The sequence below is a fragment of the Stegodyphus dumicola genome, chromosome 8, assembly GCF_044657685.1.
Source record: "Stegodyphus dumicola isolate Sdum_Otavi_A_Nest chromosome 8, ASM4465768v1".
In the NCBI taxonomy this organism is placed as follows: domain Eukaryota; kingdom Metazoa; phylum Arthropoda; class Arachnida; order Araneae; family Eresidae; genus Stegodyphus; species Stegodyphus dumicola.
The window spans coordinates 68,693,963-68,708,585 of record NC_140775.1 but is presented as its reverse complement, the minus strand read 5'-3'; the positions used below and the strand labels follow the sequence as shown (position 1 = coordinate 68,708,585).

The following is a 14,623-nucleotide window of genomic DNA, read 5'->3' as shown; positions in this document are numbered from 1 at the left end:
TGGAACATAGCACCAGCAAGATTTAACTGCAGGTGTGGAAAAAGGTAGAAGTTCAAAGCAGCGATGTCGGGGCTGTATGGTGGATGTGGCAGAAGATCCCATTTGAGTCCATGGCAGCCGGTCCGAGTTCCAACCGGTAAATGCAAACAAATGTGGTCTTGCATTATCTTGAATATTACCTTTTTTGTGCTGGAAGTCAGTTCAGCATTTTCCCTTGATAGCAGCATCAACACGGACTAGTATCTCGCTGTACACTTCACTGTTGAGGGTTTTACCTTTTTCCAGATACTCTTTGTTGGTAGTAACATGGCAATCCCACCAGATACAAAGCGTGATCTCTTTATTAGTCAAATTGCACTTTGTACTGCAGCCATGTGCAGACCAATTTCCTTTTCGGCCTGTGTTCTTCAAGTAAATTCACTTTTCATCACAAGTGACGATCCGGCCTAGAATTTTGTCTTTGCATTGATATTTTAGCAGATTAGTGCATATCTGAATACGTCTATTCGTATGTGCTTAAATCAGCTCATGCGGCACATAGCAATTGAACTTGTACACTGCACAAAAAAAAGGGGGGAACAGTTCTATATCTTTTGTTCTACTGGGCCGATTGAGAAAATTCAAGTTGCATTTTTCATGTCTCGAAAACGCAACTTAAGATATATATTAGATTTAAATATAGCATTGTTCTAACATAGGTATTTTTCCATATTTCGATTCTACAACTCAAATTATGCCTAGATATTAAATTTTGTAAAATTTGGTGTGAAATTTACGGAAAATTTCAAAAATTAATATTGGCACAATTTTTTCAGTTTGCACCAAGAATAATTCACTTGACAACCTTCTTAATATGTGGCAACCAATTTTCCTTTCCCTTCCATTATGCCGAAGCGAAAAAAAAAAGGCACTTTTCCTACCTTTTTACATTGTGCATGAGCGGAAAAAAAGTTACATCTTTTCTATTTCCAAATAATTTTAGCAAAGTGTCTAAACCACATTTGATGTTTTATCACTTTCAACAAATATGCCAAATTTCAAAATGCACACATATATAAATTCATGTATATCTTTGAAAATTGTGACTAAAAAACTAATTTTTTTGCAGGTATGTTTAGAAATACGTCTACTTTAAGATGATGGTAAAAAATTTATAGATTATAATTAAAAAAATTTTTTGAAAAATTTATAAAAAATATTAATTTAAAAAATAAATCATAAAAAAAGTGAATCTTATTTGGAATAAACCTAAATTTCAAAATATGAAAGGAAGAATCAGATATGTTTAATAAAAAAAGAGAAATTAATAAATATATACTAATCTCAATTTACATTGAGGAGCTAAAATTTTGAGAGCTAGGGTTTTAAAAACTACTCGTGCGATTTTTTTTTTTTTTTTTTTTTTTTTTTGGCGTAATTTGAGTCGTAAAATTGAAATATGGAAAAAAATTGGTATGTTATTTCAGAAATAGTCCAATTTTGTGTCAAAATGCCTATATTGGGACAATGCTATATATAAATCTAATACATATATTAAGTCGTGCTTTCGATACATGAAAAATGCCAGTTGAATCTTGTTAATCAAACGGGAGATATAGAACTGTCCCCCCCCTTTTTCTTTGCGCAGTGCACATCAAGTTTATGCAATGCATAGTGTGACTAAGAACATGGCACTAATGTCTAACTCCTTAGCAAGCTCTCAAGTGGTTCTTCTCATCAACATCAGTAGTCTAGTCAGAGCGATGTGCTTCTTGAATAGTCATGGTCCTTGTTTTTGAACTTTCGGTACTAAATCTGCACAGTGTCATATGATACAACATTAGTACCTAAAGCTGTATACATGATTTAGTAACATTCTGTAGCTGACTTTTTGGCAACAGAAGTGGAAGTAAATGATGGTTCTAATCTGGTAGCATGATGGTTCCATTTCAGACACCTTGTACTTAATGATAATGATATTTAACAAATTTCACAGCATAGTGTTATAAAACAGTCTCTTTCTTTCAAATACCAAAAATTGTTTGACAAAATATGATTAAACATGCAAACGCAAACAGCGCAGTGGCGAGAAACTTTCATTAAAGCTGGATAGGTTAAATATTTCCACATGTAAGAAAACAATAATCTTTAATTTTTCTGAATGACAGATGAAGGAATTTTACAGTTTTTGCCTACCTTTATCTTCAACTTTGTTTTCTACTGGCAAATGTTTTTCTTTTCTTCATTTTAATGAATTTATTTAGCATTTAAAGATTGATAAAGCTGTATGCAGTAAATAATTCATTATATAGTAAGCACTTTGTGTCATTGTTTAGCACTTGTCTCATTAACACAATTTTAACAGTTGCTAGATAGAGCCCTGTCTTTTTTTTTATTTAATATGCAGAATACTTTATAGTTCTTTTCTTTTTACTGCAGTTGTTCTACCCTTTCTTTTGATATTTTGAAACAGGTCTGTGAATAGTTTAGCAATCTCCTTGCAAAATTTTTTGCTAGCAAGTTGTTACTTTTCTTTCTCTCTTTAATATTGCTTTTGGTATCTTAACATAGCACATATTTAACAAATAATGAATAATTCTTTTATGTTTCTGTGCAGTGAGCTGAGGAGAGGGGGGTTGGGAAGAAAAAGAGAAAAAAATTTTAAAATTTTGAAGTCATGTTTAAAACGCAAAAATAATCATAATTTTTTCTATAAAAACCATTGGAACTCAGAATACAATGAAAAGAATGTGAATGAAAATGGCAACCTTTTTGGAAACTGTGTATTTACCATGCATGGTTGCTTCCATGGTTGTTATGTGCTTGGTTACCAGAGTTTGGTGTGTTCTGAAGCTTTGGTGAACTCTATTAAGATGGTAGTGATAGTACATAAGTACTCAAATTTTAACAGAATGTACAAATTATGGTACGAATGTGTAGATAAAGGTATAGTACTACTACATAATATTTATCACATTGTTAATGTGATAAATAATTATGTGTAAACCAGTTAGACTGTTTAGTCATAAAAGGGATCAATAATGTTTTTCAATGAGATGTTACTGAAGAATCGGTATTTATTGCATATAGTGATAAGCATTAAAATGGAGCAGTTCTTCCATGAAAATTGAGACAATTAAATTTCTTCTTTTGGAGTACCTTTAAATATTTTCATATATAGCTAAAATTTTATATAAGGAGGAGCAAGCCAAGGAAATTAAAAAATCTTTTTCCTATACAGATAAGATAAGCACCACTATGTGCAAAGTATGAGAACAATTAATTATAAATGTGTCTTTATGCTTTTAAAATGATACTCTGTTTAATAGTAATGGAAAAGTTGTGTATAAAATTGCATTTAATTTTTAAAAAAATATGTATGAAATATTTAGGTGCTTGTTCAAATGGAAAGCCTTTGAAAGAACAGGCAAGCTGTAGCAGTCCGTCCTCTTCTGTTGAACTTGAATGGGAAAATGAAGATGGTATTTTTTTCCCCTATAATTTTAAATGATTAAGATGATTTTCATCTGTGAAATCAATACTTTTTAATATTATATCTCCTTATTTCTAATTAATTAAGCTAATTATATTTTAGCTGCATTGCAAACTATTACTGAATAAAACTAGAATGATATTGTTACTGCATAGTATTTACTTGTCTCCCTTTATTCTCCCTTCCCCTTATTTTAATTGGGGAGGAGTATATGCATTATGGTGCAGAACTGTAAATATATAGTTTTTGAAGATGAATAAGTGGATGTAATATGGATGTGTGTAATGTAGATTTTGAAGACGTATAATATGGATGTAATTTGGATATGTATTTTATGTAAACTGTATTACTACAGATATGTGCTATAATCATATATTTATTACCTTTGAAACAATTAATTACACTTACATCTAATTAGATTTACAACTGGGAAATTAAAAACAATTCAGTAGAAATTGTTTATTTGGTGTTCTAAATATAAGTGCCCAAGTCCTGTTAATAATTTAAGAAAATTTTCCTTTAATAAACAAAATCTGTTTCCTTAGAGCTTTGTTAATTACACTAGTGACTGGCTAGTGTAATCTTGTGACTGGTGTCATCTTGTTGAAATTTCTAGTGACTGGCTGTGCTCAGACAGTACTTTTTCTCAAATATGTGTGCCAGTATCCTGCAGAAAATCCTCCCAAAGGTAGCCCTCTTAATGTAGATAATGCTGACATGCTTAGCTTGAAAATCATTATGGGTTTTGGAGAAATTTCTTTGCATAACAAAAAGAAAATATTTATCAATCATAATTCTCTTTTCGAAGTATTTCTCTGAAACTTCAAAATCCAGTTTTTTTAATCAGTTTATATCTATATAGTGTCACATTTTTTTTATTAAAAACATAATTATTCAAAATATTTTCACGCAATATGCTGCTGAAAATTGATCGCTGTAGACAAAAAGTAAGAAATTGAGAACCCATTTTACATAAAGACCTAAAAAAAGTGAAATTTAATGCCAATAAATTTCAAAATATCCTATAAATATGCAAAATGAGAATTAAAGATATGGGAAATTAAAACCTAAAAATTATAAATACATAAAAAAATACCAGAAAAATAATTAAAGAAGAGGAATTCAATTAAATCTGATGTAATGTTATCAAGAGGAGGCTACATCAGACTTAATTACAGTCCCTTTTCCACTTGAATTCCCTTTCACTCCTTTTATATAAATTTTAAAAAAATTTCTTACAAGCATTAAATTCACCTTTTAGGAGATTTCTAACTTGCCTTCGCTAATTTGTTTCACTAAGCTAAACTGGCAACCCTTAGCATCAATTTTGAATCTAACAGCTCATTTCAGCGTTTTGAAATTTGTACTTTGATTATGCTGTTCCTGCTTCATTTCTAGTGGATACCATTTCTACATTTTAATTTCAATTTATTCAATTTTAATCTTACGTTGTGTAAAAAATGGCTTAACTACACTGCTGGCCACCCAAATTGCAACACCAAGAAAGACAAGAGATATCATAACAAAATTTATTTAGTAGATAACATGTTGACCAAGTATCAAATGATTAAATTTATAGACTTCTGTCAAGTGTGGTCCCTTTCCAGAATCAGTAGCCAGAGTAGCCGCCATTGTTGGAGATCACCGCTGCCCACGCCTCGACATTGATTAAAAGAGACTTCAGATGTGTTCTTGGGGTACAGCAGACTAAGCAGCTTCCACACATTGCCAAAGTTGATCTGGTTTTGCAGCTTGGGATGAAATCTGGGTCAATCGTTCAGCAACCATGGACCACATGTTTTCTATCGGCGAAAGATCTGGAGAGCAAGCCGGCCAGGGAAGCAATTCCATCTGGCGATTGACGAAGATCCCTTGGACAATGCGTGCCACGTGTGGTCACGCATTATCTTGTTGAAATATGGCTGTGGGCAAGCCCTGAAGGTAAGGAAGGATAACTGGCTCCAACACCTCGGAAATGTAGCGCTGGCTGTTTAAAATATCGGCAATGCATACTAGAGGAGTGCGAGAGTGATATCCAATACCGCCCCATACCATAATACCGGTGCAGGACCAGTGTGGTGGTGCATAACGCAGCTGTTCAGCATCCTCTCTCCACGGTGTCTCCAGACTCGAATCCAACCATCAGGGTGTTGCAGACAGAAGCGTGACTCATAAGTAAAGACAATTTCATTTCATTCTGATGCTAAAACAAAGTTTAAAGTTTAAAGAAATTAAACATTTAGCAGTAGTAGCAATGAAAGCTCCCTGAGATATGTTGTGCAGACATTGAAGACAATAAAGGATTTTGAACTTAACCAATTTATTAACAATATAATAAAGAATAAAAACACAGAAAAAAAATAAATGTCAACAATATTAGAGTCTTAGGAAAAATATAATATAATCATCATTCATCCAAAAATATTTTTACCTGGTCTCCAAAACACTGGCATTCTATACAAACAAAAAATGTCTTAAACAGTGACTATGCAGCCTAAAAATAAAGCTGGCTACCCATTCAATAAGTCCATAATCAATGGTCAAGAAAAACACCTGAAAATTTAAATGTGAAAACACTTAAAACCGGCCTAACTCCGTTTGCACAAGGAGTCGTCACCGCTCACGTATTTTTAATTCCGCCTTCATTGAAGAAACATGGATGCCGCCCACGGCAGTCACTCACAGGATAGCCTCTGGAACCGAAGAACTTTAATCTGGAACCATCATCTCGCAAACCGGAATCAAGGCATTTTTTCACCGGACTGCATGCATCCTTTTGAAGGGGCTGGAAACTGCTCACTCACTTGCCGGGAAACCAGGAACTAGAAGCGTTGAGCCAGAGCGACGCGAGATACTTATAGCAGAAGTAGGAATGACGTCATCTCACAGCAACCAATCAGCTATCGGCACGAATCGGCTTTTCAGATGACGTAACATCATGTTTCGTTTTTGCATCTCAATTAGGTTGAAACAGTCCGTTCTCAATGCAAACAGTGGCAGCAAGAAAAAGAAGTAGAAGTAACTACTATATTACATTAAAATAAGGACTAAACTAAATAAACATTTCAAGGAGGAGAGATGATGCAGTAAAAGGTTTAAAAATAAGCTATATTTTCCAACACATTCTGCCATCCACATCCTTCTTTCATCACACCATTGGTGGCGGAGACATCTGTGGTTCTGCGTAAAAGGTAGATGAAGCAATGGACATCTTGTGGACAGACCACTCTGCTGTAAACGGCATCGAATGGTATGTGCAGATGCTGGATGATGTATTACAGACTGAATGTGCTGTGCTATGGTTCATGATGTGACTGAGCGATCCGTCACTGCCATGCGCACAATGTTCCTGTCATCACGTGAAGTGGTGCACTGAGGTGAATGCGATCAAACACATTGGTCCGTCATACCCTCCTGCATCCAATGGTCACATATCCGCATTACAGTTGTTTGGTTTCATCCAACACAACTACTGATTTCCTTGAAAAATAATACACACTCTTGGTAGGCCACTATCCTTCCTCTCTCGAACTCGAATACTTGACCAAATGATGATCGCTGTTTACTACGAGGCATAATTGATCTTTTTTTTTTTTTGAAAAAAAACCACAAGAAAAACACAATTTTTGAACCTGAAATCGTTGAAAACTCCAAGCCTTAAATAGCACTTTGAAGTGGCGCCACAGGCACGCGTGATATCCGTCTGCGCTGAAATTCTAATCATTTGCATATCTTTACTCCGCTAATGCATGTTGTAAATTTCATGTTATTTGCATGCTTCCGACAGGGTGTTGGATTTACGGTACCCAGCGGTGTATTTACTTTAATCAAATTTGATATTTTCTTGAAATGGATGTATTTACTATTTTTCACTGCCAAATTTCTACTTCTTCCTCTGAACTAAGTTTTAAATTCATGTACTTGTTTTATTTTTGTTATTTTTTATTTCACTTTTAAACTCAGTTGAAAAGTCTTAATTTTATTCTTTTACTTGATTTACATTGAATTTTTCCTTGCATTAAGGAGGACTTCAAAATTTTCGGATGAACTGTTATAATTAAAAAACTTTAGAATAGTTCTTCAGCCAATTTTGAATACAGAATGCAAGGGTCTTTAAGTTGAAGGGAAATTGTAATAAGTCTGGTGTATCTTGAGTTTGATGAACTCTTGATAATATTACATCAGATTTAATTGAATTCCTCCTCTTTATTTATTATTCTGGTATTGGTTTTGGAATATTTTTTAGGTATTTATAATTTCTAAGTGTTAGTTTCATATTTCTTTAATTCTTATTTTATATTCTTATTTATTCTCAAAATATCGTATGTATAGAATATTTTGAAATTTGTTATTATTAAATTTCACTTTTGGTGGGTCTTTGTGTAAATGGCTTCTAAATTTCTTACTTTTTGTCTCTCTCTCTCTGTGTGTATATACACATTAAACATGATAGATTATTAAAAATGTTTGTCATTTTTGGGCAATTGGTTAGCAGTGATTCGAGCCTCATAATGGCAGAAAAAACAAAACATGTTTGGCACTCATTAATCATCCTGGTTTAATGTTTTAAATACTAATCCCTTGAAAATTTATATTTGATGCATTAAGCAGAAGGTGATTAGTAGTGTTTATATATTTTTCCTATATATATGTTTTTCAAGCTTTTAATAACTGTTTCCAGTTATCATTTTAAGAAATTTTGCTTCTGTCCTCAGTATTAAATCTAATAATTTATTAATTGCACTACCCGTATTAATATCCTAAACAGTTTTTTCTAGGATGGGAAAATCTTTTTAATGAAAGTTGCTTTTAAAATATTTCTTATAATAATATCCTTAAAATTCAGTCCTTTGTAGCTCAAGTGCAGGAATTAAATAATTGATTATTTTTATTTTTTATATATTCTTAACCTCATATGTATGTGTATATATATGTGTATGTGAAATCCTTTGGATTTTGGATGCATGTAGTTTTGCATACATAAGAGAAATAGTTGTAGTTTAGAAAACACACTTATTTTAATTCTGTAGAAGAACATTTTGCTGAAGCAGAGATTTCCCAACAAGCATTGGATATCCTATTTAAGCTTCAATAGTTCGTTGTAGAATTTGATGGTATGAAACAGAAAGCAACGTTCATAGCAATTTGAACTTGTTTTATTTCTGGACCAAACAATTCTTGACATCTGTGCACATCTTAATGATTATAATATGTACACCTGTTCTTGATCACTTAGTGCATATTTTCACTATTATAACAATAGTATTGATGAAAGCTAAGTATATGGTGAAATCTTTGCAGCACAGCTAGTGAAGGCAGGATTGTGACATGCCTAAGATGAAAGCTTGATTTAAAATGATTTAGGTTCAGATGAGTTTTGTTTTGATTGCCTAATATCAAGTTTTCACACCCAAATCTGAAATCATTATATATTAGCTGTGAACATTACATTAGAATCACATCAGTAACGTTGCAATGCTTAATTTAATGCAAAATGCAAAATGGATGCAAAATGCTTAAATGCTTAATTTTAAATTTTCAGTAATTTAAGTTATTATAAATAGTAACTAATTTTAGGATGGAACTGAGAATTACCTAAATTAAAAGGGAAAGTTAAAGAGTAGTTCCAAATTAAAGTTAGTATTTTCTCTCTCTCTCTCTCTCTCTCTTTTTTTTTTTTTTTTTTTTTTCTTCCCCAGTTTAGTGACAGAAAAGCCTTTTTTAGAGAAAAAGCTATTAGAAAATGAAAATCAATGTACAAAATATACAATATTGAAACAGTGAAAATATGAAAAAGAATGATTTTATGCTATTATTTCTTCTCTTTTTCTTCTTAACTTTCTCATATTAATGAAACAAAATTATATATAAAATTATAGTTTTTAAATGACTATAAAATTATGCAAATATATAAACCAAAACAGAAGAGAAAAATGCTTCAAATAAATCATAAAAGTGAAGCAACAACTTGTGTTGGGCATAGATTTTTAGCATAGAAACTCTATCAATTTTGTGGGTGAACTGTCCCTCATCACCATGATTTCTTTGCTCCTGATGAAGAGGGACTTTGTTCGCCCTCAAAATCGATAGAGCTTCTATGCTAAAAATCTAGTCCTAACACAGTTTGTTGCTTCACTTTTATGATATAAACCAAAATAATAAGCCAAATGAAATATTTTAAAGTTTTTCAAATTTTCTTTAAAACTGTGCTCAGTTTTTGTCTTTCTATGTGAACTACCTTTTTTAAGCAAATTTCTAAAAATGGCTCTAATTTTGGCATAATTAGAATAAATTCATGATATATGTTAATACTTTAAAGAAATTTTTATAGTTCTTGAACATGTTTTGGTGGTTGATACTTTCTGGCATGGCATATTGAATATTTTATGTTTTCCTTCTCACATATATGAAGTATTATTTGAAGACGCTCTAAATGTTCTTCAGAACTTTGGGAGAATACTATGATGCCATCAAAATAATTTAAAGCAAACTGAATTTGATGCTTGTGAAAATTTAGTTAAAGAACTCTTTGAAAAACCCAACCAAAAAGTAATCTGTTGAAATCATAAAGACCAAAATTTGTTGTGAAGGCTAATTTGTTAGTATCCTTTTTATTTAATTTTAAATGTCAAGAATTAATTGCTAGATCTAATATGGAAAAAAAACTTTTGCATTTGTTAATTGGTCTAGCACGGTATCTATTCTAGAAATATGTTCTGAATTTGTTTTAGTAATTTAGTGCAGCTTACAGTCTGAGGGTAATTTGGTAAAGCGTACAATCTGCAGGTAAAGAAAGTGCAGCAACAAAGAGCAAGCAAGTTGGTAGGAACAGAAGTGCGAGAAAGATAATGCAGCATGCCTAAAATGAAAAGTTTCACTTCAGTTTTATTTTGATTTCTTAGCATTATGTTTCAGTTCCTAAATTTGAAATCTGTATTGGCTATCTACATCATAAGCATTAAATAATTATCATACTGGGAATATAAATTTTGAAATGACACAGTTTAGAGAGATTTGTTATAAACTGTTACTATTTTTAGGATTGAAAAATGAAGCAAACAGATTAAAAAAGAATGTTAAGGGGCTATTGTATAAAATTAGTATTTTATCCAAATTATTTTTTGTCATACATATCTGTGTATATTTCAAATCTGTAAGCATATTGTACCTTAAATTATTCTTAGAAAACTGTAAATGCTGACAATAATATTTTGATGTAACTGAAAATACTTCATTAATCCAAAAACATTTTAGTTAAAAAACACATCTATTTGTTATTGAATTATTAGTGAAGTAAATTCACATTTAATGTATTTACCTATTAACTTGTGCATCATTAATTAAATATATTAATCCAAAGCATGAGTTAGATTATTTTTATCATCTTTGATTATTTAATTTTCTTTGGCTATTTCTGTTATTTCCTTTTCTTTTATATGTATGTGTTGTATGAATTATATTACAGTTTTGTAAAATATTTTTATTTTTAGGTTTGTCTCCTGTAACTCATATACCTGGACCTGACGACATATCATCTGATACAGCTAGTTGTTTATCCCAGCTGTCAACTCCAGTTTCAAATGGGAATGAAGAACTAGAATGGGATGGCCATTTTACAAGGTTTTTTTTTTTTTTTTTTTTTTTTAATTTTTTAATGGAAAAGTTATTTTGTCAAATGCAAAATTCTGTTATGTTGAATTGTTTTTGTGAAGTAATTTGAGAAATTTTATGATTATTTGAGGCATTGTTTTTGTTGTCTAATGAGCATTATTCGGGTGCTAATTTCAACTCTCTGTAAAAATAAGCAAATAAAACCGAGAAGAATTTCAATGTTTACATCCATTAAATCAAATACATTTTTTTATTTTGTGGGAAATGTAAACTTTTTAATTAAATTTGTCATGCCAAACAGGCTTATATAGAATTCTTTTCATTTATTTTTTAAAAAAAAATATTCTGTAGAAGTTTTCTTTAAATTTTTTCCCATCATGGGTGGGGTAAAAAATTATGCTCAGTACTAAAATAGTCTTATTATAAATGTAATTAAAGCATATAATTGTTTAGAAGTTCTTGTGGCCTAAAAGGTAATATGCCTAATGTTTCACACAGATTCGGATCTCAGTAAATAGGCTGGCTGCATGAGCATTTTCATCATTTTCTTATGTCTAATTAAGTCAAGTCAGTTTCCTCCATCTCTTTCTTTAGGAAGTTAACCCTCATTTACTTAATGCCATTAACTAAATGAAACAAAACAGTTTACAAGCATTATCTTTAATTTTTCTTCAAGCTCTTTGATACCGTTATTATTTTTAATCTTTTCTATATATAATGGGTAAAAAGGCATCTCATGTGGCATTTGGATAGGCAAGATTGATTAATTGAATATAGTTGACTGTTTTCAAATTTCATTCATAATGTATCAATTTATATTATTATCTTGATTTAAATGGTAAGTAAGATGCTTTTTTTATGTTTCAGAGATAAAGATTTGAAAATAATGTAACTAATAATAAAGTTTTCACCTGTCATGTCTCACCACAGAAACGAGTAAAACCACAGAAACAAGTAATTTAAAAGTGTGCAATATATTAAAGTACTGACAAATTCATATATGAAGTTACTGAGAGTTTCTAAATTCAATGCTAATTTTAAAATGCTGATTATTATATTGATATGCTCCCAGGCAGCATGCATTCGTAAATTGCACGATATTGCACGAAAAATACGTGCAATTTACGAATGGCCTTTCGTATAAAAAACGTTCAAGTTGAACGTAAAAATATCATAAAAAGTGTCCAGTGGCAATTACTAAATATTTACGTATATTTTTACGTTATACTATACGTAACTTTTACGTAAAATTTAGGTATATTTACGCGAGAGACTACTGTTCATTCGCTACTTTTACGTATAATATACGTACATTTCAGGGATTTACGTATATTTTTAGTAAAAATTTACGTATATTTATCGCATATACGTAAATCTCAAATTTTTTGCTTCACGTATGCGTATATATTTAGTAAAAATTTACGTAAATTTTCCCGATTTTTTACTGTATATAAACGTATATATTAGGTAAAAATTAAGGTAGATATTCCCCGTATTTTACGGTACAAAAACATATATTTGATAGAAATTAATGTATATATTTCCCGTAATTTACGGTACAAAAACGTATATATTTGATAGTAATTGACCTAAATCTTCCCTATGTTTTCTTTGCATATGCGAATGACTGGTAAAAATTTAATCCGATGTATTCTCCACTTTACTGTGTATAAATGCACATTTTTTGGTAAAAAATTTGCATAAATCTCCAATTACCTTTTCACTGCATTTTTCATAAAATGTACTTATTTTAATCTCATATTTTTTATATAAATCTATGCAAAAACTTTCTGTATGCTATGATTAAAAGGTAAAATAATTTTTATATCAAATTCTTACATATCTGCCTTTTAGTTATGTACAGCAATATGGAATATATATAACTGGAAAATTTAAATGCACTAGTAAATGAAAAAAAAAAAAAAAAAAAATTCTATTAAAAAATTATGCAACACTTAAAGGCTGAAAATTACTTTTAATATTTCATTTCAAAGTGACTACAAAATATGCAATAAATTTTGTAAACATCAATTCTGTGTTTTAAATCAATGCTATCGTTCATTTGCATTTTTGTTTACTAAATTCATTTCATAAATTTAAATTTAGTAAACAACTGTAGCAAACAGTTGTTTACTAAATAACACTTTAAATAAATTATTTGCTTTTCCGAAGGACATTTTCTTATGCCATGTAAATGAACGATAGCATTAATTGATTTAAAACATAGAACTCAGGTTTACAAAATTTATTGCATATATTGTAGTCACTTTTAAATGAAATATTAAAAGTGATTTTCAGCCTTTTAGTGTTATGTAATTTTTGAATAGAAATTAATTTGTTTGCATTTAAATTTTCCAGTTATATATATTCCATATTGCTGTACATACCTAAAAGGTGGATATGTAAAAATTTGATATTAAATTAATTTTATCTTTTAATCATAATATGCAGAACATTTTTGCATAGATTTATATAAAAAATAAGAGATTAAAATAAGCACATTTTACAAAAAATGCAGTAAATAGGTAATTGGAGCTTTATGCAAATTTTTTACCAAAAATGTGCACTTTACACAGTAAAGAGGAGAAGACATCGGACTAAATTTTTACCAAAGTCATTCGTATATGCAAAGAAAACATAGGGAAGATTTAGGTCAATTATTATCAAATATATAAGTTTTTATACCGTAAAATACAAGGAATATCTACGTTAATTTCTATCTAAAGTACAATATAGTTAATTAACAAATTCAGTAAACGAATGTAGCACAAAAGAAAACATCATACGTTTAGATTATTTGAATGAGTGTGCTAAATTTTAAAATTGTTAAATATAGACCAGGAAATTGTATAAAACTTACCTTTTCCAATAGTTTACCAAGTTGACTTTGTTATTTTCCTTGAAGATGAATGTTTAATGTCACAAATATTTCATTCATATCTTCAGATAATACACAAATATATACATATTTATTTATTAAAATTCAGTTTATCCCAAACATGTTAAAGAAAATATTAATTAGCATGCAAGTTAATCGAGTAGCTTCTGTTTTAATTACACACATAATTATGATATGTAAAAATTTTACATTTATCAGTCAATCTTGCAATGTATTGTAATCTATTATTGTTGTCTTTTTCAGTTTAAAATCTTATAAATATATTAGATCAGTACTAAAAGTTCACCTCTACAAAAAAAATGCTTTATTGAGGTATTTTTAAAAAGTTCCCTTTTACAAGGTAACTGTTAATTTCATAAATAAGTTCATAAAATTATGCAAATTCAAAATTACCTAAATATGTTCTTTATTTTATCTTATATACCAGATAAAATTTCAAAAAGTTAATTTGTTTAGGAATATTGAATTTTTTAATATTTATCTCATGTGACTTTTTCTATAACATCATTATAAATGTGCATGTTGATGTGGACCTATCAATTATTTTTTTCATCAAATAGTTTTATGGTATTAAATGATTTAAAAAGAGGCAACTGGACAAAAGAAAGCAATTAGAAGTTGGCTAATTTTTTATTAATTTG

At 30.1% G+C, this 14,623-nt stretch overlaps 1 protein-coding gene across 5 annotated transcripts in view; it reads left to right on the top strand.

Annotated features, from left to right (window-relative positions):
* The window catches only part of LOC118198381 (uncharacterized), a 92,646-nt gene that overhangs the window by 39,740 nt on the left and 38,283 nt on the right, over positions 1-14,623 (top strand). For 4 of the 5 annotated variants that reach the window (XM_085821957.1, XM_085821958.1, XM_085821959.1 and 1 more), the window contains exons 8-9: positions 3,372-3,461; positions 10,963-11,092. In XM_085821957.1, the coding sequence (XP_085678083.1) occupies positions 3,372-3,461; positions 10,963-11,092 (220 nt within the window). Of the gene's footprint in view, positions 1-3,371; positions 3,462-10,962; positions 11,386-14,623 lie in introns of those variants that run through there. The other variant, XM_035370041.2, reaches the window with a different exon arrangement.